Source organism: Octopus sinensis, linkage group LG8, assembly GCF_006345805.1.
Source record: "Octopus sinensis linkage group LG8, ASM634580v1, whole genome shotgun sequence".
NCBI lineage: Eukaryota > Metazoa > Mollusca > Cephalopoda > Octopoda > Octopodidae > Octopus > Octopus sinensis.
In genome coordinates, this window is record NC_043004.1 from 87793719 (window position 1) to 87819276 (window position 25558).

Sequence of the window (25558 nt, forward strand, 5' to 3'; positions counted from 1 at the left end):
ACATACATACATACATACATAAATACATAAATACATACATACATACATACATACATACGTGTGTGTGTGTGTGTATTAAAACAATGTCTGGAAAATTTGGTATGTTTTAATTCAATGTCAAATGTGTTTCTAGACAGTTTAGGAAATACATCATGAATATAAATACAATTATTAACAATCATAATAGTATAAGTGATAAATTCATGATTAATCCTTTCTACTATAGGCACAGTGTGGAGGCAAATGGCCTAGTGGTTAGAGCAGCGGACTCACGGTCGAGGGATCGTGGGTTTGAATCTCAGACCGGGCAATGTGTGTGTTTATGAGCGAAACACCTAAGCTCCACGTGGCTCCAGCAGAAGGCAATGGCGAAACTTCTGCTGACTCTTTCGCCACAACTTTCTCTCACTCTTTCCTCCAGCATCTTGCAGCTCACCTGCGAAGGACCGGCGTCCCGTCCAGGTGGGGTACCTATACGCCAAGTAAACCGGGAAACCGGCCCTAATGAGCCAGGCATGGCTTGAGAAGGTACAAGCTATAGGCACAAGGCTTGAAATTTTAGGGGAGGAGTCTCATTGATTACATTGGCCCTAGTGCTTAACTGATACTTATTTCATCAACCTTACAAGGGGGTGTTGAAAAGTTCTTGGCTTTAAGGGTTACATGAAAGGCTTGGTTGGAAGCTCAACCTTCTGAGTTCTTTTACAGGGCTTAAAAAATCTTAAGCAATAAGTGTGTGAATCGGAGAGGGGAATATGTTGAATAAAATCATATTTAATACTGATCCTTCTTTATTTTCTTTTATTCAAAGCCAGGAATTTTTCAGCACCCCTTGTATGTATGTATACATACGTGTGTATGTATATATATATATATATATATATGGCCTGATATGAATGTATGAAAAGTAGCTACGCAAAATCTCACAGGATCCAATATTGATCAGAGTTTGGTATTTAAAGCTCCACTAATGACTTATAAATGTATTCTTGGCATCACTGTTGTAATATTGATTTTTAGAGAAGCACTATTTTTTTTCCAACAGTAGAATATTAATATGCCCTTCAAGTCTTGAGCTTAGACTATATTACTCTGTCTGCGCACTTAGATAACCCATGAGATAGTTAGCATTCAATAACTTTCATTCCTTTAAGAATCAATGCCAACAATTACCATTATTTGATATTAATTAGACTTTTTGCACTTATTCAGTCATTTTATATTTGTTTGCTGTTTTTGTGCTAGTATAGCTGGATTAACACTTATTGAAGCAGTATGTTACGGCCAGATGCTCTTCCTGTCATCAATCTTTATCTGTTTTTCAACTAAGGGATCTTTTTGGTTAATTCCACTGGTCTTTGAAAGTGCAAAACTACAGGATATATTGTTTTTGAGGAATGTGAACATGACTTCACAGTTTTGCTCAGATGGTGTTATGTAAACATACCAAATGTAAACACATGCACACACATACATATACATATGTATAATACATACACGCATATATATTTGCATACATATATTTGCATACATATATTTACATACATATATTTGCATACATATATTTGCATACATATATTTACATACATATATATGTATACTCTTTACTCTTTTACTCTTTTACTTGTTTCAGTCATTTGACTGTGGCCATGCTGGAGCACCGCCTTTTGTCGAGCAAATCGACCCCGGGACTTATTCTTTGTAAGCCCAGTACTTATTCTATCGGTCTCTATCTATATACATGTAAATATGTATGGCTGAGTTCCTTTCGAATATTGTGCTTCAGGGAGGCAAAGTGGCTGAGTTCCTTTTGAGTGTCGGGCCTCATGGAGGCAATGACTGAGCCCTTTGGCATTATGTTATGCTTGAGAAGAAAAGCCATGAAGCCAAGCAAAATCACAGTCATGGCAGATACTGGTGTCATGCAAATGGCACCCGTAAAAGCACCCACTACACTCTCAGATTGGATAGCATTAGGAAAGGCATTCAGCTGTAGAAAACTATGCCAAATCAAATTGGAGACTGGTGCAGCCTTCCAGCTTACCAGCCCTGGTCAAACCGTCCAACCAATGCCAGCATGGACAACGGATGTTAAATGTTGATGATGATGATGATTATATATATATACATATACATATCATCTTTGTTTAACATCTGCATTCCATGCTGGCATTGGTGGGATGATATATTTATATATATATATATATATATATATATAATATATATATATATATATATATTTGCAAGTTCCATTCCCGAACCGGGCTGCATGTTGTGTTCTTGAGCAAGGCACTTTATTTCACGTTGCTCCAGTTCACTCAGCTGTAGAAATGATTTGCGATGTCACTGATACCAAGCTGTATCGGCCTTTGCCTTTCCCTTGGATAACATTTGTGGTGTGGAGAGGAGAGGCTGGTATGCATGGGCGACTGCTGGTCTTCCATAAACAATCTTACCCGGACTTGTGCCTTGAGGGTTACTTTCTAGGTGCAATCCCTTGGTCATTCATGGCTGAAGGGGATCGTATATATATTATATAGCATAAGAAACTGGTCCCATGCTCTGTGTTCCTTTGCACAGAACAGAGCATGTGACAAGTATTTTATGCTTTATATAATTTACATAAGTTTCAGTAAACCAATCACTGTTATTAGGTAAGCCAGTAGGCCCTGTTATGCAATGCAATGCAGTTGACTCCTTTTGTCAGCATTATCAACAAAAATTCACACACACACACTTACATAAACAAATTGAAAGTAAGCAATTCTATTTTGTTAGCAATGTGATCATGACAAGCTTAAATAAAGCTAAGTAATTACAACATATTACTTGTTATAACTATAAAAAAATTATTTAGGAGAAATATATTATTATATACTTGTCAAAAATCTGATTAGAAGTCAACAGTAACATAAAGGACGGTTCAACTGGGGTCTGGGAAGCCAGAAGGCTGCACCAGGCCCAGTCTGATCTGGCAGTGTTTCTACGGCTGGATGCCCTTCCTAACGCCAACCACTCCGTGAGTGTAGTGGGTGCTTTTTACGTGCCACCCGCACAGGTGCCAGACAGGGCTGGCAAACAGCCACGGACGGATGGTGCTTTTTACGTGCCACCGGCACGGGGGCCAGGCAGGGCTGGCAACGGCCACGATCGGATGGTGCTTTTTACGTGCCACCGGCACAGAAGCTAGCATTCTAAATATAAACTATCACATCATTGAAATATTCAAGCTCTGAGATAATGGATGATTAATTTTTAAAAAAGTAATGTTTATTAACACATCAATATGACTGTTCGATGTCACTATCATTTTTAACCCCAGGAAGAACCTCCTCTAGCTGTTTATTTTAGTAATCTGCACCTGATATATATTGCAAGCAGGGGAGCAAACTCCTACCATCTTGTAGCTGATGACGGGATCACTAGACTGAAAAGTTTTGAGCTATTTGTGTCCATCATCAGTGGTGAACCCCCAGCCACTGGAGATAGCAGAAATTTGCTCCAACTTGCAATATACTTCTCTGTATAGCAAGGGTCAGGGAACTTTTTTAATCAATTACCCCAAGATTACCCCCTTGATTTGAAAGGAAAAATGTCATAGATTCTTTGAATTCAAAATGTTTATTAAATGTATTTATATGGAGAATACAATTATAAATATAAAAAGTATAAAACAAATGCAATAAAATAAATTAATATCCTCATTACGAAAGAAAAGGATTTTCCGAGAAACTTTTTCACTTCAGGTTTTGGAGAAATGATGTTTCATTTTTGTTACAATTATGTAAAAATTGGGACATTTTGATGCTGGAGCAATTTGGATACAGTCTTTGGGGTCCAATCGATTTCTCTGCTTTGTTTTTATGTTCATTAGAGTAGAGAATCCTTATTTTAATTTTAATTAAAAAAAAATTATTTTTTATTGCCCACAAGAGGCTAAACATAAAGGAGACGAACAAGGACAGACAAAGGGATTAAGTCAATTACATCGACCCCAGTGCGTAACTGGTACTTAATTTATCGACCCCAAAAGGATGAAAGGCAAAGTCAACCTCAGCAGAATTTGAACTCAGAATGTAACGGCAGACACGAAATACCGCTAAGCATTTCGCCCAGCATGCTAACAATTCTGCCAGCTCGCCGCCTTGTTTGCATAAGTAGGTTGTTGCAAAAGTCAGCAACTCTTTGACTGCCTCTTCATGCCAGAAGAAAAATTTCTGTCATAACAAGGGACATGGTTTTTTTAATATAATGTTACTTATGTCTAATGAGCCCTCATTACCCCCAAGAATATCATTTTTATCCTACTTCGGGTAATTTACCCTGGTTTGCCAACCCCTGCTGTATACTTACTACTTTCATCTCTTATAGAGATTTTCTAACTAGCTACTCTGCTTATTTTAATTAAAAAAGCATTACATCTTTATATATAAAAGTGAAGTTGTGTGTCTGTCTCCTACGATTTAGATTCCTAACTACTCCCACATTTTGCGGTGCAGTGTAACCAAAAGCGGGTATCTTATAGTCGTGATTCATATCGAGCCCTTCTGGGTATAGCATGCATCTACGATGAGTCTACGATTTAAAAAAAAAATTAACCATTATTTTTTCCCATTTTTAATGCATTTTTTTGCTATTATATAAGGGAAGTAACTCTCTAAAAATGTATTATTAAATCTCAGAACGTAAAAAGCTACAGTAACACCCCCCTTTGTGGTTAGCCATATTGAGATGGCTATTATACTTTACATCTCTAAAAATGCTTATATAGTTATTTCCCTTACAAACCCGAGCAACGCCGGGCGATACTGCTAGTTTAATCTAAATGCTAAAAGGCGAACTGCCTGAGATTTATTAGACACTAAGAACTGAGTTGATTAGGTTAAGACTCTTCTATTATTTATAAATCTTAATGTGCCTGCTAATGGCATATGAAACATTAATATTTTATCTGCTAACTTTTGGTTTGTAGCATGCACTTCTTGAGATGGAAGCAGAAAGTGTGCGCAATTCCATTATCAGTGCTGTGCAGCACATCAAATCGTTTGGAGAAGAGGTTTCAGAATCTGCTCACAAGATGGCATCAGTCATTCAACAGATTGAAGGTGGAGTAACAGTTGTGCAATCCGATGGCTTCACTTCTACACAGCAGGTATTATTATTATTATTATTATTTTTTAAAATTATTATTATTATTATTATTATCATCATTGTTATTATTATCATCATCATCATTTTTAATTAATAATTAATAGTAATAATAATAATAATAATAATATTTTGCTCTTGTCAACATATTTATCATCATCATCATCAATGTCATAATCAACATCATCATTGTCATTGTTGTTGTCATCATCATCATCAATGTCATCATCATCATCATCATCATCATCATCATCATCATTGTCATTATCATTATCATCATTGCCACCACCACCACTTACATCACTGCTAGCAGCAGTGTCTCCACCAGCATCAACCCCCTCCCCCCATCACCACAGCCATCTTTATTCTTTCAAATTATTGCAATTGTCAATAAGCTTTTGTGTTTAGTCTGAATTGTTATTGTCTCTGTGGTGGGGAAATGACTGAGTCATCGGCAAATCGAGCAGACTGCCTTGTTGTATTTGTTCCATCTCTTTGCTCTCTGAGTTCAAATCCTATCAGGGTTAACTTTGTCTTGCATTGTTTCAGATTTGATGGTAAAAAGTTTGCTTTCCAATCACATGGTCTGGGTTCAATCCCACTGTGTGGTGATTTTGGCAAATGTATTTGACTATAACCCTAGGTTAACCAAAGCCTTATGAGTGGATTTGGTAGATGGAAACTAAAAGATGCCTGTCATATGTGTGTGTGTGGGGTATATATATATATATAGAGAGAGAGAAAATCTCCAATAATTGTCTGTCTGACTCTCTCTCTCTCTCTCTCTCTATATATATATATATATATATATAAAATCCAAAATCAAAGTCAAAATCGGAATCGATCAACATCTATGGAAATTGCAGCTGTGATACCAGTGCCGGTGGTACGTAAGAGAACCATCCGAACGTGGCCGTTGCTAGCGCCGCCCCGACTGGCCTCGTGCCGGTGACACATAAAAAGCACCATCCGATCTTCGCCATTGCCAGCCTCGCCTGGCTCCCGTGCCGGTGGCATGTAAAAAGCACCATCCGATTGTGGCCGTTTGCCAGCCTCGTCTGGCACCTGTGCCAGTGGCATGAAAAAAGCACCCACTACACTCATGGAGTGGTTGGCGTTAGGAAGGGCATCCAGCTGTAGAAACATTGCCAGATCAGACTGGGCCTGGTGCAGCCTTCTGGCTTCCGAGACCCCAGTTGAACCGTCCAACCCATGTTAGCATGGAAAGCGGACATAAAGATACCTCTACCCATGCCTGTTTTGTGTAACTTCATTTGTGGAGCCTAGCTTTTTCAATCTTCCCACTCCTACTATTTAGCTATGACACCATTTAATCAATACCTATATCCTATCATACCTATCTCAAAAGGTGCAGGCATGGTTGTGTGGTAAAAAGTTTGCTTCCCAGCCACAGGATTTCAAGTTCAGTCCCACTATGTGGCACCCTGGGCAAATGTCTTTTACTATAGTCCCAGACTGACAAAGTCTTATGAGTGGATTTGGTAGGCAAAAACTAGAAGTAATCTGCCATGTATATATATATATATATATATATATATATATATAATGTGTGTGTGTTTATATATACACATGTACATGTATGTATTTATAATTGTGTATGTGAATGTATGTGTGTGTTAGTGTCACCTTGCATTGACATTCCATGATAATTGTACATGAGTGTCACCATCATGCAAGCAGTGTCCTTTGTTTCCAATCTTCTGTGAAAACATGTGAATTCATGAGGAAATATTACCTTACTTGGAAACAGATGAGGGCAGGTGACAGGAAAGGCATCAGGCTATACAAAACATCTACCTCAGCAAATTCTGTCTGAACCATATGAGCACAGGAAAGTGGATGGTGAAATAATGGTGGTGATGGTCTCCCATTCTCGTTATCATTCCTGTTGAGTTTTTTTATCTCCTGTTTGTATACACCAATTTTTTCTATATCTAATCTCTTTTTCAATTATTTTTTCAGAACCTAATTTTATTACATATAATGCCAATTTGTGTCATTGCAGGTACCCGGTACAGCAGAGCAAGCACGTTCTAAAATCAAAGAATATTTTAATGAATTACGTCAGAATCTCAACTGTCAAGAACTTGCTGCTCTAACCACTGTAGATACCCACATCCGAGAAAAACTTTGTATATTACGCCAGCAACAGGAAGATATGGCCATCCTACTTGGCCAAGTGTCATCCGTATGTCTCCAATGTGAAGTTACTTTACAACAAGTAAGCAATACAGTTGTATCACTAAGGAATTTGTTGAGGTAGATTTTATACAACCAGATGCCAACATTCATCAGTTTCCAAGAAAAGCAATATTTATTCAATTTGGGCTTCTGTGCTGGTGGCACATAAAAAGCACCATCCGAACGTGGCCGATGCCAGCACCGCCTCGACTGGCTTCTGTGCCGGTGGCACATAAAAAGCACCAACCGATCGTGGCCGATGCCAGACCCCTCTGGCACCTGTGCAGGTGGCATGTAAAAAGCACCCACTACACTCGCGGAGTGGTTGGCGTTAGGAAGGGCATCCAGCTGTAGAAACACTGCCAGATCAGACTGGAGCCTGGAGCAGCCCCTGGCTCCCCAGACCCCGGTCGAACCATCCAACCCGTGCTAGCGCAGAAAACGGGCGTTAAATGATGATGATGATGATGATGATGATGATCTTAACAATGGTGTTAAAACAATGACCTTTGAGCTGCATTTTCACCTTGAGGAAGAGATGGAACTCTGCAGTTGCTAAATCTGGCGAATAAGGCCGGTGCAGAAGCGATACCATGTTGTTTCTGGCAAGAAACTCGCAAGTGAGGAAAGCTCGGTGAAAAATCCAATATTTCATGCTCCCCAGATCCAGTTACTTTTGCTGAATATCCTCCCTCGGATGCTTCAAAATGTTGCAGTAGAACTCTCAACTGATGGTCTGGTCCTGGGGGACACATTCTTGATGCCCCATTCCACAGTTCCAGGAGTGACACTTGTGGCAGCTCTTCCAGATCTCTCATCGTCTCCCAGAGATGTTCTTCCACTTTTGAAGCGCCTCTGCTTCTCAAAGCATTGTGTACAACCCATTGCCTCGTTGCTGTAAGCTTACTGAAGCATGCTCAATGTCTCTGTAGCAGACTTCCTAAGTTTAACACAAAGTTTCATGTTGGCTCTTTGTTCCTGTTCATGACAAAATCACAGCCTACAGCATACATGTGATCACAAAAAGCACAAATTTCACAAGTTATGAAGTAAACACAGTGATGTCACTCAGCACACTGCCTCATGAAGGTCACTACTAGTGCTCACTGCACATGCAACCATATGGTACCATCTGTTGGCACATTACTGAATTGGTCTAGGAACTTTTTGATGCCACCTCGTTAGTGTCATGTGAGAAAGATTTAATCTAAATTTTTTGTAGTAAGTCAAGCAAGTGTATACATGCTCCCTGGATGATTCCTGTCTTGTTAGAATGTTTTTTTGTTTGTTATAATCCCTAAAATGTTACTTGTTATTTACAGGATGATACAAAGGTGGTGCTAGCCAAAAATGAAGTTAACAGTTTATTGGATGCCATCCAGAAGCAACAGCAACAATTCTCTGAGCTTCCAGATCAACTACCTCTTGATCCAACCATACCAATAACTTTTACAAGGGTATGTTTTGTTTTTGTATTTGGTTTGCATGATGCTTGATGTGAAGGCAGCAAGCTGGCAGAAACGTTTGCATGCCAGGTGAAATGCTTAGCGGTATTTTGTCTGCCATTACGTTCTGAGTTCAAATTCCGCCAAGGTTGACTTTGCCTTTCATCCTTTTGGGGTCGATAAATTAAGTACCAGTTATGCACTGGAGTCGATGTAATCGACTTAATCCCTTTGTCTGTCCTCGTTTGTCCTCTCTATGTTTAGCCCCTTGTAGGCAATAAAGAAATAAGAAGTAAGATGCTTGATGTGAACCCATGTGTTGAAATGTATTTTATTGGAGAATCATTATGAATCATTATGAAGAGACAGCCAAAGGTGGCAAGCTGGCAGAATCATTAGCACACCAGACAAAATGCTTAATGACATTTTTTCATCTGGCTTCACATCCTGAGTTCAAATTCCACTGAGGCTGACTTTGTATTTCATCCTTTTGGGGTTGATAAAATAAGTACCAATTGAGCCCTGGGGTTGATGTAATTGATTAGCTCCCATTTATCCCCAAATTTCAGGCCTTGTGCTTATATTAGAAAGGGTTATGAGGAGATAGACAGACATACCTGAGGGAGACCTAGAGTTTAGAGGGCTTGTCATAAATGAAGTTACAAATGGCAATGAAAGGGCTTTGACAAACTTAGCTGATTGATTGATTGACCAAATGGTTTAATCAAACATTAACCCAATGACTAAAAACCAGTAAAAAAAATTCACATTATCTGAAGTTTAAAAAGAAGATCTGTTTCACATAGTATTTTGTTTTAATTGCTTATTTTATAAAGAATCAAGACATTTATTTCATAAATTATTATTACATATTTTTGATGACTTTGGGTCAGGCTATAGTTTCCATTAAAAATGGTTGTATTTGTTTTAACAGGATAATCGAGTTCATATTGGACCTAAGATGGAGATGCGTGTTGTTACCCTAGGACTTGATGATGCTGGAAAAACTAGTATTCTTTTTAAATTAAAACAAAATGAATTTATTCAGACTATTCCTACTATAGGTTAGTATTGCTTTCTTTTTTTTTTATCCTACTTCCACTAAAATATGTTTTTCTAATCTGTGCTATGTGTTAATAAAATAATCCTTATCTTGTTCATTTTACATCCAGTTTTCCTTGCTGCTGTGGTTTTGAATAGATTTTGACGAGAGCCTTATCACTAGTTGTGGGTTTTGACACTTGGTATACATTGTACCTGAGAAAATTACTTATCTCTGTCATTGTGCATGACATGTTTCTTTCTTTTCGTTTTTGTTTTGGTACAGTTTTTATAAATGTATGCTCCTCATGATCAACTGCGCATGTGATGTGTGTGTGTGCATGACCTTGTGGTTAGGGTGTTGCACTTACAATTGCGAGATCATAGGTTTGATTCCCAGGCTGGGTGATGTGTTGTGCTCTTGAGTAAAACACTTCATCTCTTGTGTGGTATACTGTGCTCCTGTACAGATAATGTTGATTTGATGAAGTGAGTGAACTAATGTGCAACACAGACATTTGATCATTATAAACAAATCATCTGTGCAGGTTGTCCATGAGAGATTATCACTACCATATGTATGTATATATATATATATATATATGAGTGTGTGTGTATATATATATATATATATATATATATATATGCCGGTGGCACGTAAAATACTCCAATCCGACTGTACGACAGGCACCCATGCCAACCCCCTTTGCTTGTGAAGACATGTTGGGGCAAGCGAAATCGAAATCGAATTGAACCAGCCAGGATCCCTGGTCTGGTGGTACGTAAAAAGCACTATCCGACTCGTGGCCGATGCCAGCACCGCCTCGACTGGCTTCCGTGCCGGTGGCACATAAAATACACCAATCCGACCGTGGCCGTTGCACCTGTGCAGGTGGCACGTAAAAAGCACCCACTACACTCACGGAGTGGTTGGCGTTAGGAAGGGCATCCAGCTGTAGAAACATTGCCAGATTAGACTGGAGCCTGGTGCAGCCTTCTGGCTTCCCAGAACCCCGGTCGAACTGTCCAACCCATGCTAGATGGAGAACGGACGTTAAACGATGATGATGATGATGATCATCATCATCATCATTTAGCGTCCGCTTTTCGTGCTAGCATGGGTTGGACGGTTCAACTGGGGTCTGGGAAGCCAGAAGGCTGCACCAGGCCCAGTCTGATCTGGCAATGTTTTTACGGCTGGATGCCCTTCCTAATGCCAACCATTCCGTGAGTGTAGTGGGTACTTTTTACGTGCCAGATTAGGCTGGCAAATGGCCACGATCGGATGGTGCTTTTTACGTGCCCAGGCAAGGCTGGCAATGGCCACGATTGGATGGTGCTTTTTACATGCCACTGGCACAGAGGCCCGTCGACGTGGCGCTGATCTATATATGTATATACACACACACAAACATACGTGTGTGAGTGAACAAATGAACAGAAGTAGCACTCAACGTATTTTCTAGGGTTATATTTATTGAATAACATGTTGACTTAGCTTCTCATGTTACTTAAAGTTTTGTAGACATGAGAAAAAAATACACACATACACAGACACACACACATATTTATTAAACTTTTACAAGAAGAGGTGTGGCACTGACTTTGAGGTTCCAGCCTTCATTGCTGGCCTTGTGCCACAATTTGAAACCAATATGTATAAGTGTATATATGCATGTGTTACAGTTGTGTGTGTATCTGTCTATGAACAAACATATACACATGTTAATTATTGACTTGCTTCCCTGATTCGGTTCCATTTTGTAATTTCAGGTTTCAATGTTGAAACAGTGGAGTATAAAAATTTAAAATTTACTATTTGGGATGTTGGAGGTCAACACAAAATACGACCCTTATGGAAACATTATTATTTTAATACTCAAGGTAAATGTGTTCATTGAATAAAAGAAAAATTAAAATTTATGTGGAAAAAAAATTGCATGATTTCATATATAGGCACAGGTGTGGCTGTGTGGTAAGAAGTTTGCTTCCCAAACACATGGTTCTGGGTTCAATCCCACAGTGTGGAACCTTGGGTAAGTGTCTTCTGCTATAGCCTTTCTCTTCCTGTTGTCAAGCCTTGTTTTTCAAGTAAGGTATGTTTGCTGCACTACAGAACATTTGTTTACTGGAGAGTATAAACAAAAGCACCGTAATTTTCTTTTACCCAGATGTTAATGAAGACACAAAGAAATGACATTCACATACACATGCTCACAGATATACATATACATACATGCTCAGACATAAACACCCACATTCTACCATGTGTGTGTAATATATATATCATCATTGTTTAATGTTTGTTCTTTACTGATGTTGATTTTATATATATATATATATATATATATATATATATGTACATATCTGTAAATGTAATATGTGACAATTATTCGGTAGCCATGATAAAACTCCAAGTTCTGGATGTTGGAGTGGAAATCCATGCTGCCATCTCTTCAGTTATCCGGCCATCGGAAAAAATGCTATGAAAATGACCACTAAACAAAGGGAAATATTGTTGCCCTTAGCCCTGTTTTTTTCTTGTGCATGTGCATATATAGACGTGTGTATGAACCTTTTGGTGCACGTGTGTGTGTGGGGGGGGGGATTGTATATATATTTTTTGGGGGTGAATGGTGTGGGTGAGAATGTGTGTTTCAAGTGAGGGTGGATGGGTGTATACTTATAGGCACATGTACATGGGTGTGCGAGCGCGCATGTGTAGGTATGGACATGTGTGCTTATGCAAATACTATGAACATTTTTACCCCCTTACTTAGCGGTCATTCAAATAGCTCTTTTGTCTTAATAACGGTCAATCACACCGTAATTTCCCTTTGTTTAACGGTCATCTTCATAGCATTTTTTCCAATGGCCAGATAACTGAAGAGATGGCGGCGTGGATTTCCACCCGACATCCGAAACTCTGAGTTTTATCATGGCTATCAAGTAATTGTCATATATTACATTTACAGATAAATTCCTCTTTCATTCTTTTGTTGTCTTACCATTTCTATCAATAATATATAAACACACACATGCATATGATAGGCTTGTGTGCAGCTTCTGTCTACTGCATCTACTAATATTGGTCAACCAAAGACTGTAGGAAAAGATAAAATGTAATTAATTGGTTTTGTATTTCACATTGAATTGTACACATAGATACATATACAAATGCACATGTTTAAGATATGTGCACATTGTTTGAATTCCGTGTTCAAATTCCACCCAGATGCTGCTTAAGACCAGAGCTAATCAACCTGACCAGGGGAAAGCCCTGTCCAACCTGTAATCACCCAATTTGGACACATGGACCCGCAAGGGTATAGATAAACCTACAATGGTATACTGGGGTAATCATCCAGAAGTGGATCAAGATTTGTTGAATGGATTTTTTACGTTTTATGTTTTTCCTCAAGAATTTCTTGTCTGGTTTTAATTTAGATTTGTTTCAACATACCTAACTGTATTTATTTAACTTTTCAGCTGTGATATATGTAGTGGACAGCAGTAATAAAGACCGTCTGCAGGAAGCATACAATGAACTTGCTAAATTAGTACAAGAAAAAGAATTACGAGAAGCTTCATTATTAATTTTTGCAAATAAGCAGGTTGGTAGGATAAAAACATTTATTTTGTTATCTTTTATTTTCTTTTCAATATTTATTTTGGAAAAAGTAAAGAGCAAAATTTTGAATTTTCTCATTTTACTAAATTTCTTAAGGTGGCAGATTGTATTTGTATATTGGTTTCAAATTTTGGCACAAAGCCAGCAATTTCAGGTGTGGGAGTAAGTTCCTTGCTGTAGAGAGAGTGTCAGTGCTATTCACATTTAGAAGAGAGAGTGAGAATGATCGGGCAATTTGAATGTATCATGTGCGGACAAAAATTAATATAATATGGAGAGAATTTATTCTGAAATTATTGATAAATTCATTGATTAGATGTAGAGAAAACAAAATATGATTTAAAGACAGCTAACTTCTTATTTTTATGGCTGCATATTACATGGGAAAAAATTACTCTATAAAAAAATAAATTATAGTGAATAATTTGTTTTATCTTGCCTTTACTGGTTTCACTCACTGGATTGCAGCCCTGCTGGGGCACCATCTGCTAGGATTTTAGTTGAACAGATCAGCCTCAGTACTTACTTTTTAAGTCTGGTACTTATTCTATCAGTTTCTTTTGCTGAACCATTAAATTACAGAGATGTAGACAAACCAACACCAGTTGTCAAGCAGGTGGAGTGGAGTACAAACACAACACAAACACCATGACACACACTCACAAATATATATTTTTATATATAAATATGTAGTTGTATGATTTCATTTTATTTTTTCCAGGATATTGAATCTTGTGCAAGCATTGAAGAGATTACAGAACAATTTTCACTGTTTAAACTCTGCTGTAACCGCAGTTGGCACATTCAGGCGTGTGATGCCAAAAGTGGCTATGGTCTACATGATGGTCTTGAATGGCTGTCTCGTCAAATGGTAGCAACAGGATCACCAGAATTTATTTAACATCTCACAACATTCACCAGACCTGGGCTAAAATCTGATCTCCTCTCTACAGACTCTTATATTTTCCAGTGAATTTATAAAAGCAAGTGACTACATATACACAAATATGTAATAGTTCTCTTATCAAAGTTGTACCTGATGCCAAAAGCAAAACACCTCAAGGTAATCAGCACAGCTAACACTGATATTTCTTCTAATTTAGTTTACAGAATTTGTTTTCCTTAGACCTTCGGTTTACAAATATCAACACAACACTGAGATATCTTCGTTTTCATGCATACATATATATTTATATTTTCTCTGTATTCCATTTTGATATTCGGCTCAGTTAAGTTTTAACATCTAAACACCAAAAATTCAGGTAATTTACTTGAAGAATAAACCTATTTCGTTGGAAGCTTTCTTTCTTCACTTTCTTTTTTGCAGATTTATACAACGCCCAATAATTTCATACCATTGATCTGTTAACAGATCATTAGGTGACTGAACAAACCCCTACTAGCTTATCGTGGCTGATATTGTATTTTACAGTGTGTATATATATTTCCATCTAGGTGATAATACAGTATTCTTCATTATTAGCTCCCTTTACAAGCTCATGCCTGATTATGTTCATAATAAATTATTTGAATCCCTTTAATGTGTTTCACCTTGTAATTATTTACCATTTGAAGAAATATAGCATCAAATTCCAGGATATCTGTATTTAAACTCATCAATCTTGGAATCAGATGCTTGTTATTTTTTTCTAAGTTTATATTAATACATGAATTTTTGTCGATCTAATCAAATGGAAATTGAAGTTGTGATACCCGTGCCAATTGCATGTAAAAAGCACCATCTGAACGTGGCCGATGCCAGCGCCACCTTGACTGGCTTCTGTGCCGGTGGCACATAAAAAGCACCCACTACACTCATAGAGTGGTTGGCATCCAGCTGTAGAAACACTGCCAGATCAGACTGGAGCCTGGTGCAGCCTCCTGGTTTCCCAGTCCCCAGTCGAACCATCCAACCCATGCTAGCATGGAAAACGGACGTCAAACGGTGATGATGATGATTTCATGAGTTTTATACTGATATTAAATAATGATGATGTGTGTTTGTACAACATCATCAACATGCTTAGTTTTCTATGCTTGGATGGGTCAGAGTTTATTAAGACAAATACTCTTCCTGTTGAACAAATCTCACTTGTTTCCAAGCAAGAAAATTTTCTCTTTTGGCCTGACATAAGGCTTTGGTTGAATGTTTGAAATGTTATGGCTTTGTTTGCCATTCACTGAGTGAAATGGTGATATGATGTTTACATTTTTTGTTGATGTTAGTGGTCTGCACTTTTGAAGTGCAGTGGAATAAAAAAATACCACTTTTACTATTAGATTTATGTAGTACTTGATTGATTTATTATTTCCTCAAGTCCTACTATTCATAATGAGTCTAAACCTGGTTTTTATGGCATATAAGTGACTGAGATTACAACACTTTCATCTGAACAGGATGCTAGTCCTTCACAGGATTAACTTTCCAGCTATTGCTAGAATTCACTCACAGTTGAATGAATTAAAGCAATATGAAATGAAATGTTTTGCTCAAAATGTCAATGTAGTGCCTGATCTGGCAATTGAAACTACAATATAATTGTGAATGCAACACTAACAATTAGGCCACATGCCTCCATTTTTTTCCATGGGACTTGCTTGATCAATAATTACTATCATAAAGGGTTGCATGAGGAATGACTTCAAATGGCTTCAGATTTCAGGTCACATCTGTAAAATAACATCAGTCTATTCTTGCTTCTTATGTTGACAAAGAATCCAAGAAATACAACTCTTCTTCTTCTCATCTTAAAAGAAAGGTTATTTTCAGAACAGCAAATTTCTTCATCATTAATTTAACATCTACTTTTCCATGCTTGCATGGGTCAGCCAAAATTCATTGCAACAGTATTTTCTATGGCCAGTTGCCCTTTCTGCTGCCAACCCTTACCTGTTTCCAAGCAAGGTAATATTTCTCATGGCTAGACATGTTTTTTCATGGAAGAAAATGAACAACCTTGCTTGCATGATGATGATGTTTGCTTACAACTACCACAATGTCAAAACAAGAGTGCACACACACACATCATCATACAGTCTATGAAATCCACTCACAAGGCTTTGGTTGGCCTTGAGTTATAGCAGAGGACATTTACCCATGTGCTGCACAATTGGACTGAACTAGATATCACATGATTGAGAAGCAAGCTTCTTAGCCATACAGCTACACCTGCATCTATTTGTGAGGAATAATTACAATCTGTGTGCTACTTTAAAATCAAAACAAATAAATAAAAACAACACAAGGTGAAATTTTCCAATTTATTAAAATTTTATACATTATCAAAAGATTAGCTTTATTGGATAGCATACCACTGCCATGCTTTGATAAAGGAAGCAGTGATTAGAAAGACGATAGCTAGAGTCAAAAGTACTTTCTCTGTATAGATAGGAAGCATCTTAGATGTTTGTAGAGGCTGCAAAATAATAATAAAAGAAAACAAAGAACTATAAGTAGGATAAAAATTGAATGAAGAAAAAAGTCAAACTTCTAACAAGCATTTCATTATAGTTATGTTTGATTACATTTCTACTTCCCACTCCCAAATTCAAGGAGACTGAATTTACTAAGAACATATAATTAAATGATTCTAAATATTTATGAGGGGGTGCTGAAAATTTCCTGGGTAAAAGAAAATGCAGGAGGATCAGTTTATTATGATTTTATTCAACTTATTCCCCTCTCAGATTCAAACACTTAGCGCAGTGGTCCTTCAGTTTTTCTAAACTATGTAAAACAACTCAGAAGGTTGGGCTTCAAACCAGGCCTTTTGTGATACCCTTAAAGCCAGGAACTTTTCAGCACCCCTTCATAGTTTTATTCCCTGCCATTTCTAAGTTGAAATTTTGTCTGGGTTAACATTACTTTTCAAATGACCAAGAGGTTTGAATAGGGGGCACATCCTGACACTTCAGCACCTTCTTTTATCTGACATAAAGCCACCTCTCTACTCTACAACCACTTAAGTAAGGGGGATCTTTACTCTTGCAAGTAATATGGTGACCTCACTAGTGCTGGTGTCATGAAAAAGGTACCCATACATATCGTAAAGAGGCATTAGGAAGGGCATCCAGCTATAGAAACCATATCAAAGTAGACATTGGAGCATGATACAGTCCTTCAACTCTCATCAAATTCAGTTGAACCATCCAACCCATGCTGGTATGTAAGACAGATATATAATTTATTATTATTATTATTAAGGTGGTGAGCTGGCAGAATCATTAACATACCAGGAGAAATGCTTAGCAATATTTCATCTGTCTTCATGTTCTGAGTTCAAATTCCATCGAGGTCCACTTTGGCTTTCATCCTTTTTTGGGGGGAGGGGAGGAGGTGTTGATAAATTAGGTACCAGTTGTATACTGGGGCCAATCTAATTGATTGCCACCCCACCTAATTTCAGGCCTTGTGCCTATAGTAGAAAGGATCATTATTATTAAGGCGGAATTATTAGCATACCGGCCTCATATGTTCTGAGTTGAAATTCCACCAAGGTTGACTTTGCCTTTCATCCTTTCAGAGTTGATAAATCAAGTACCAGTCTAGTACTGGAGTCGATGTAATCGACTCATTTGCCCCTACAAATTGCTGCCCTTGTGGCAAAATTTGAAACCATTATTATTATTATTATTAAAGCAGAGAGCTAGTAGAATCTTTAGCATGCTAGGTAAAATGCTTAGCAGCATCTCATCCATCTTGACGTTCTGAGTTCAAGTTCTGCTGAGGTGTTGACTTTGCCTTTCATCCTGTTGGGTTTGATAAAATAAGTACCAGTTGAGCACTAGGGCTGATATAATCAACTTAACCCCTTCCCTGAAATTGCTGGCCTTGTGCCAAAATCTAAAATCACTATTATAACTATTAATAGGCAGACAAACAGTCTTGGATTTAATAATGTCCCTTTACATTTTGAGTTCAGATGCACCAATGATCAACTTCACCTTTCATTCTTCTTCTGAAGCAAATAAGATAACGTACCAGCTAAGTACTGGGATAAGTTTACCCGACTGTACCAGTCTCCTAAGATCTGAGGCATTGTATCTAATTCATATACCATAATTTGGTATTGAATAATATTAGTTGCATAATTTGAGCAGGCTGTGTGGTAAGAAACTTGCTTCCCAACCACATGGTTCTGGGTCCAGTCCCACTGCGTAGTACCTTAAGCAAGTGTCTTCTACTATAGCCTCGGGCCGACCAAAGCCTTGTGAGTGGATTTGGTAAATGGAAACTGAAAGAAGCCTGTCGTGTGTATATATATATTAGGCTTACAAAGAATAAGTCCTGCGGTCGATTTGTTCGACTAAAGGCAGTCTCCAGCATGGCCGCAGTCAAATGACTGAAACAAGTAAAAGAGTAAAAGCATAAAAGAATAAAATACCCAAAATTCTAGAAGTGTCCAAGACATTCCAGTACTCAACACAGAATATACATATTCACAGATGCAAAAAAGGTAAATGCTACAATTAAATCTTGATTTGGAAAGGTAGTTGTAGTTTTTCTTACCATTAATACAGGTTTAACTCCGGAAACTTCACCTTTTGCTTTAGGAGGAGGGACATTTAATTTATGAATGTTTTCTGGACCAAGGACACGACATTTCAGAAAATGTTTTCCTGTTGAAGTTATTTCAACATCAATAGATTTACCCATATAATCGCCATCTTTTGCCACTAATACCTAGAGAGAGAGAGAACAATAAATTAACAAGAAAATCAATTTTTAAGGTATGAAATAGAAAAGAGAATGTTGAAAAGTATGTATGTTTTATATATGTAAGTGCAGTTCAGCTAAATGGAACAAATGATGAATGGCTTTACGTCTAATGCACTAATGCCTCTGCCAATTACTTTTGCATTACAAACCATAAAAATCAATGATGCTTTTCTAAATTCTATACAGATATTCCATGTATAAATTGTTATTTTCCATGAATTAAGGGCACCTCATCATTGGTATCAACCAGTTTAGGTCAATAAGTGTAGGTTTTTTTGCTTTTCTGCCATTGTTAAAAAGTATATATATAAATCAAAGAATTTGTAATATTTTTTTCATACATGTTCTGAGGGTGATTGCATTTGAGGTAAATGAAGTGTGAAAGTGGGGTAGACCAAGGAGAAGGTGAAGGGGACAGGTGGAGTAGATTGAGAAGGTTGGTTTGAAAAAGGATGATGCCCAAAATTGGGCAAGTTGGCGAGATGGTGTAAGGGCAGTTGCTATGGCATTGAGGTAGATCTGGCCACCTGCATTAACGGGGACAAAAGCTGGATTTAAAACACTGGATGATGATGATGATGATGATGATACACACCTGCTCGTAATACTTATTATGTCCAACATAAAAATTCTGGTCGAATGATATTTCTGTTACAAGTACAGTGTGTTTTTCACCAACCTATAAAAGACAATTTTAACAGTTGAATATTATAACTTGTGTATATAAAAATAAAAATAAAATTAACTGCATCAATACATTACACGAAGGAAATGGTCTCTTTTATAAGAGATGCCTTTTATAATAAGAGATTGATGACAGGATAACTGGTTTGCTTGATGTCAAAATTTCATGTGAAATTGAAAAACATTCATCTGAATTAAAACTAATACCACATCTTATTTTAGTTTCAGATTTACAGGGTGGCCCAAAAGTAGGTTTATGGTTATTCAACTAGCTCTTTCGCATTCATATATTAACAGTTTAGATCTAATTTAAAACAAAATATGAAACCATTATTCCATGGTAATTTAGTTAATTTTGTCATGCTCCCTTTTCAGTTTGTAAGAAAGAAATTTAAATGTAATAAAATATTTTAAAAGAAGTTTAAAGTGCCTACATGATAACTGTAAACCTACTTTTGGGCCACCCTTAATAATAGAAACATGCCATACATTAATTTTATTTTCTCTCATATATATATATATATGACTATAACCCTTGAAGGAATTAAAAATATACTAATTTATTTACAGAACTAGTTCACTTGCATTAATTTTTATTGCATTCTTTTACTCTTCAAAAGAAAGTAATTAGCAATTATAAATAACTTTTTCCGAGCCAGCAAACTTAATTACAAAGCATTAATTTTATCACTATAAATTTAACCAGTCTGGTTGAACAAACCATAAAGCGAAACTTTAAAACTTAATCAAACTGAATTTCACAATAAATTCAACTCTACTTTCAGTTTTGAATCTCCCTATCATTAAATATTCAGTTGTTATTCTTAAACTTACTCTAAAATGATAATTTTAATTCAACATCTAAATATTGTATTAAATAAGGTAATACCACAGCAATATTAATGAGTTTTCCTTTTCTTCTAACCTTACATTTTACATTTTGAATATAAATAATATAAAGAATGAACTCACCTTGTGACTATAAGGGTAATATGATTGGAATAGCTCAGACATTGCTTTAGTTCGTTTCTTTACCTAATAATAAAAGAAGTGTTTTTGATTTTAAGTATAAAGGTCAGCAATTTTGGAGGGTAGGGGTGTTAGTTGATACCACTGATTCCAATACTTGACTAATAATTTATTTTATTAACCCCAGAAGGACAAAGGGCAAAGTTGGGCTCCATGGGATTTGAACTGTGAACATAAACTGGCACTCCGTTGATTATGATGATGAGGGTTCCAGCCGAGCCTATCAACCGAACAGCCTGCTCATGAAATTAACATGCCATGCAAGTGGCTGAGTGCTCCACAGGATGTGACAAGGCTGGCCCTTTGAAATACAGGTACAACTCATTTTTGCCAGCTGGGTGGACTGGAGTACCATTAAATAAAGGACACAACAAACTCATAATCTTATGATTGTGAGACAAATACCCCAACCACTAAGCTATGTACCTACACTAACCATAAAGAACCAGAAAAAACACCACAAGGCATTTTATCAGATGCTGTAATAGTTTTTCCAATCAGCTGCCCTCACAAAATAATGGTTTCTGAATTAAGCACAAGGCCAACACTTTTGAGAGGAAGGGCTGAGGTGGGGGTGTTGTTTAGCTGATAACATCAACCCAGTTGTAGACTGGTACTTTATCTTATCGAATTCAGACGAAAGAAAGGCAAGGTTGAACTCAGAATGTAAAGAATTGCAAAAAAAAATACCATAATGTATTTTATCAGATGCTGTAATGATTCTGCAAATCCTGCTAACCTTATCTAACAAAATAATAATACTGCCATTAGGAAGCATTGTGAGAAATGGGATTAATATTAAAACTTTCACAAATTGAAATTTTGTATTTCAGAGATTTGTGAGATTATTAACTTTACATATCTTTTATTCTTTCGCTTGTTTCAGCCATTAGACTGCGGTCATGCTGGGGCACCACTTTGAAGGGATTTTAGTCAAATGAACCAACCCCAGTACTTATTATTTTTTTTTAAGCTCGGTACTTATTGTATTGATGTCTTTTGTCAAACTGCTAAGTAATGGGGATGTAAACACACCAACACCGGTTATCAAGTGATGGCAGGGAACAAATACAGACACAAAGACACACACACATTATGGACTTCTTTCAGTTTCTTTCAACCAAATCCACTCACAAGGCTTTAGTCGGCCCAAGGTTATTGTAAAAGAAGTCCAAGGTGCCACGTACTATTAATGTACCTAGAACCAAGTGGTTGGGAAGCAAGCTTTTTACAACTAATCATTAAGGGTGACATGTAAAAAGCATCTAGAACACTCTGTGAAGTGGTTGGCATTAGGAAGGCCATCCAGCTGTAGAAACTATGCCAAAGCAGATACTGGAGCATAGTGCAGTCTTCTGGCCATTGGTGCCAGTCAAACTGTTCAACTCATGCCAACATGGAAAACAGACATTAAATGATGATGAGAATGATGCAGAATAAACTGAAAACTTTCAAAATTACCTCTTGAGGATCAACTCTGGTCATCTTAGCAGCAGGAGTACCGGGACGAGGGAAAAATTGGTTTATGAACAAGCTTGGGAACTGGTATTCCTTAACAAGTGCCAAAGATTCATTGAAATCCTATAACCAAAATATCAGTTTACATTAATAGCGTTCGAAAATTCAGTATTAAATATGTGCTGGTTTAAAAGAGTAGGAGCTATGAAGGCATTAGAAATAAGAATTATTAAACCACAAGTAATATTTAACTAGATATGCACAGTTACAGCTTAAATATACACACATTACAATTTTTATAATTTCCTGTGGAGGAAGTGGGAGTCATCCCTTACTGGATAACCTTCTAAGAAAATTCAAACATCACTTCAAATTTGCTTTGTCTTGTTTAGGATGCATGAATGTTAGCGATATCTTTTATACAATAGTTATAATAGATATCCCTATATCTTCCTCTTTTCTATACATTGTAATACAAAAGAAAAATTTGTGTAGGATTCTATTGTTCATAATTATGGGTATATATTATACAAGAACAGATATTTGGCACACACAAACACGGTGGCATAAAATGTTTCTATCTAGGTCTCCCTAGTTATTCTAAAAGGTAAAGAACCCCTTAGGTTATGAATGACCACGAGACTGTACCTAGAAATTTCCCCTCCAAGGCACAGGCCTGGGTAAAGTTGCTTATGGAAGACCAGCAGTTGCCCATGCATACCAGCCTCCCCTCTTCACACCACTGATGTTATACAAGGGAAAGATACAACTTGGCACCAGTGACGTTGCAACACATTTCTACAGCTGGGTGAACTGGAGCAACATGAAATAAAGTGTCTTTCTCAAGAACACAACACACAGCCCGATCCAGGTATCGAACTCACTACCTCATGATTGTGAGTTTGATACTCTAACTACTGAACCATGCATCTTCTACTTGCTGAGATATAAGGACTTCTAATTATTATTTATTTCCTATAATCCAAATTTGTGAATTTTGCATAAAGATTTTTACATTATTTTCAAAAATAATTAGTGTATTACATAATTTTATCAAAAGGCTATCACACAGCAACAACTTCTATTATATATAATCTATGATAATAATAAAACATATACTTGCATTAAGGAATTAACAAAATAAAATGCTAAAAATATCAAAAGGACACAATACTAGACCCTGTTATTTCACAATATCAAGCTAAAACTTTGGTTAACTTCTTTTAAGACTCAAAGACTTCCAGCAAAGTTAGAGTGAAAAAATTTGAGAGAATAAAATGTGAGCTACTTGTCATTGTGTGCATGAAAGATAGATAGAAAGTTAGATAGATACAGAGGCAAAGAAAGAACATACACATATAAATGCATACATTTTGCTTCCTTCCACACCATAATAATTAAGAACTGACTTCCTCATACCTCATTTGTCTCTGTTGGGAAGCCACATATAATGTCTGTAGCAATGGTAATACCAGGAACTCTGAAAAGAAAACAAAAACAAGGAACAAATTAATAGTTATCTTTATGGATTACAAGACATTTCAAGACAAAACTACAAAGTGCAATAAAAAAAACTTTAAACTCTTGTGAGTTAACTTAAAGAACAGGTGTGGGTGTGCAGTAAGAAGCTTGTTTCCAAACCACATGGTTCTGGGTTCAGTCCCACTGCATGGTACCTTGGGTAAGTATCTTCTACTAGTCTTGGGCCGACCAAAGCCTTGTAAAGTGGATTTGGTAGATGGAAACTGGAAGAAGCCTGTTGTATGTGTGTATGTGTTTGTTGCCTACCACTGCTTGACAACTGGTGTTGGTTTGTTTACATCCCTGTAACTTAGCAGTTTGGCAAAAAAGACCAACAGAATAAGTACCAGGCTAAAAACAAAAGTACTGGGGTTGATTCATTTGACCAAAAATTCTTCAAGGCAGTGCCCCTGCATGGCCACAGTCTAATGACTGAAACAAGTAAAAATTAAAAGATAAAGAAAAATAACGTTTTAATTTAAATTTCTGAGTTAAGGAATTATCCTTATTACACATTGGTATATTTGCACTAGTGTCCTCAGTTTGGTTGTTACAATCACAAGGTTTCAACCATTGCACTTTCCAACCTTCTGCAACTAGCAGAAGACACTTTCTTAAAGTGCAATGCAGTGGGAATGAACCTGAAACCTTGCAGTTGGGAAGCAAGCTTCTTATAACACAGGTGTAGAGGCATGGCTGTGTGGTAGGAAATTTGCAGTGTGACTGAACTCAGAACCACATGGCTCCAAGTTCAGTGGCACCTTGGGTAAATGTCTTCTAGTATAGGCATGAACCAATCAAAGCCTTGTGAGTGGATTGGATTTAGTAGATGGAAACTGAAAGAAACCTGTTATGTATAAATATATATGTGTATTTGTGTCTTTGTGACTGTGTTTGTCCTCCATCAATGCTTGACAACTGGGGTTAGTGTGTTTGCCCTTTTAACTTAGCAGTTCAGCAAAAGAGGCAGATAGAATAAGTATCAGGTTTAAAATTCTTCAAGGTGGCGTTAAGCAAGAATACAGTCTAATGACTGAAACAAGCAAGAGAGAGAGAGAGAGAGAGAGAGAGAGAGAGACTCACACACACAAACATACAAAAAAAAAAGGCTTACTTTTCTTTTAGAAAATCTACAACATGTCTGAAGTCATCAGTACAATATTCTCGTTTCATGTCCATGAGAACACTGTCAGAGGCTGACTGCACAGGAACGTGTAAAAAGGCATAAACTCGTGGGTGGTTACAAATCTTAGCCATTTCCTTCAATGAAAAACAAAACATAACTAACATGTATACTGTTAACTGTGGTGGAGAAGATTGTAATATGCAAAGTAAACAATTTGAACACGGAAAGTGTGAAAGGCATTAAAAGTCAATATGAAAATGTCATTTCAGAATTACTGAAACCGTAGACCTTGTGGTTAAGTAGCTAGCTTTGCATCTGCATGGTTTTGAGTTCAGTTCCATTGTACATCACCTTTGGTAAGTGTCTTCTACTATAGCCCTGCACTAATTAATGCAGTGTGAGTGAATTTTAATAGACAAAAACCATGATGAAACTTGTAGTATATATATATATATATATATATATATATATATATATATATATCATCATCATCATTGTTTAACGTCCGCTTTCCATGCTAGCATGGGTTGGACGATTTGACTGAGGTCTGGCGA

General features: G+C 37.0%; 2 protein-coding genes across 2 annotated transcripts in view; one reads left to right on the top strand and one right to left on the bottom strand.

Moving 5' to 3' along the window:
- Nucleotides 1-15008, top strand: part of LOC115215031 (E3 ubiquitin-protein ligase TRIM23) — a 39365-nt gene extending 24357 nt beyond the window's left edge. The window contains exons 4-10 of the mRNA XM_029784161.1: nucleotides 4973-5152; nucleotides 7175-7390; nucleotides 8673-8807; nucleotides 9730-9859; nucleotides 11610-11720; nucleotides 13326-13450; nucleotides 14189-15008. Of these exons, the coding sequence (XP_029640021.1) occupies nucleotides 4973-5152; nucleotides 7175-7390; nucleotides 8673-8807; nucleotides 9730-9859; nucleotides 11610-11720; nucleotides 13326-13450; nucleotides 14189-14368 (1077 nt within the window). The 3' untranslated portion in view covers nucleotides 14369-15008. The remainder of the gene's footprint in view (nucleotides 1-4972; nucleotides 5153-7174; nucleotides 7391-8672; nucleotides 8808-9729; nucleotides 9860-11609; nucleotides 11721-13325; nucleotides 13451-14188) is intronic.
- A 1706-nt stretch (nucleotides 15009-16714) lies between these two features.
- LOC115214970 (threonylcarbamoyladenosine tRNA methylthiotransferase-like) overlaps nucleotides 16715-25558 on the bottom strand; it is a 28430-nt gene continuing 19586 nt past the window's right edge. Inside the window, 7 exon segments of the mRNA XM_029784067.2 lie at nucleotides 16715-16883; nucleotides 18977-19150; nucleotides 19782-19865; nucleotides 20843-20905; nucleotides 22361-22480; nucleotides 23777-23837; nucleotides 24993-25138. Coding sequence (XP_029639927.1) covers nucleotides 16764-16883; nucleotides 18977-19150; nucleotides 19782-19865; nucleotides 20843-20905; nucleotides 22361-22480; nucleotides 23777-23837; nucleotides 24993-25138 — 768 coding nt within the window. The 3' untranslated portion in view covers nucleotides 16715-16763.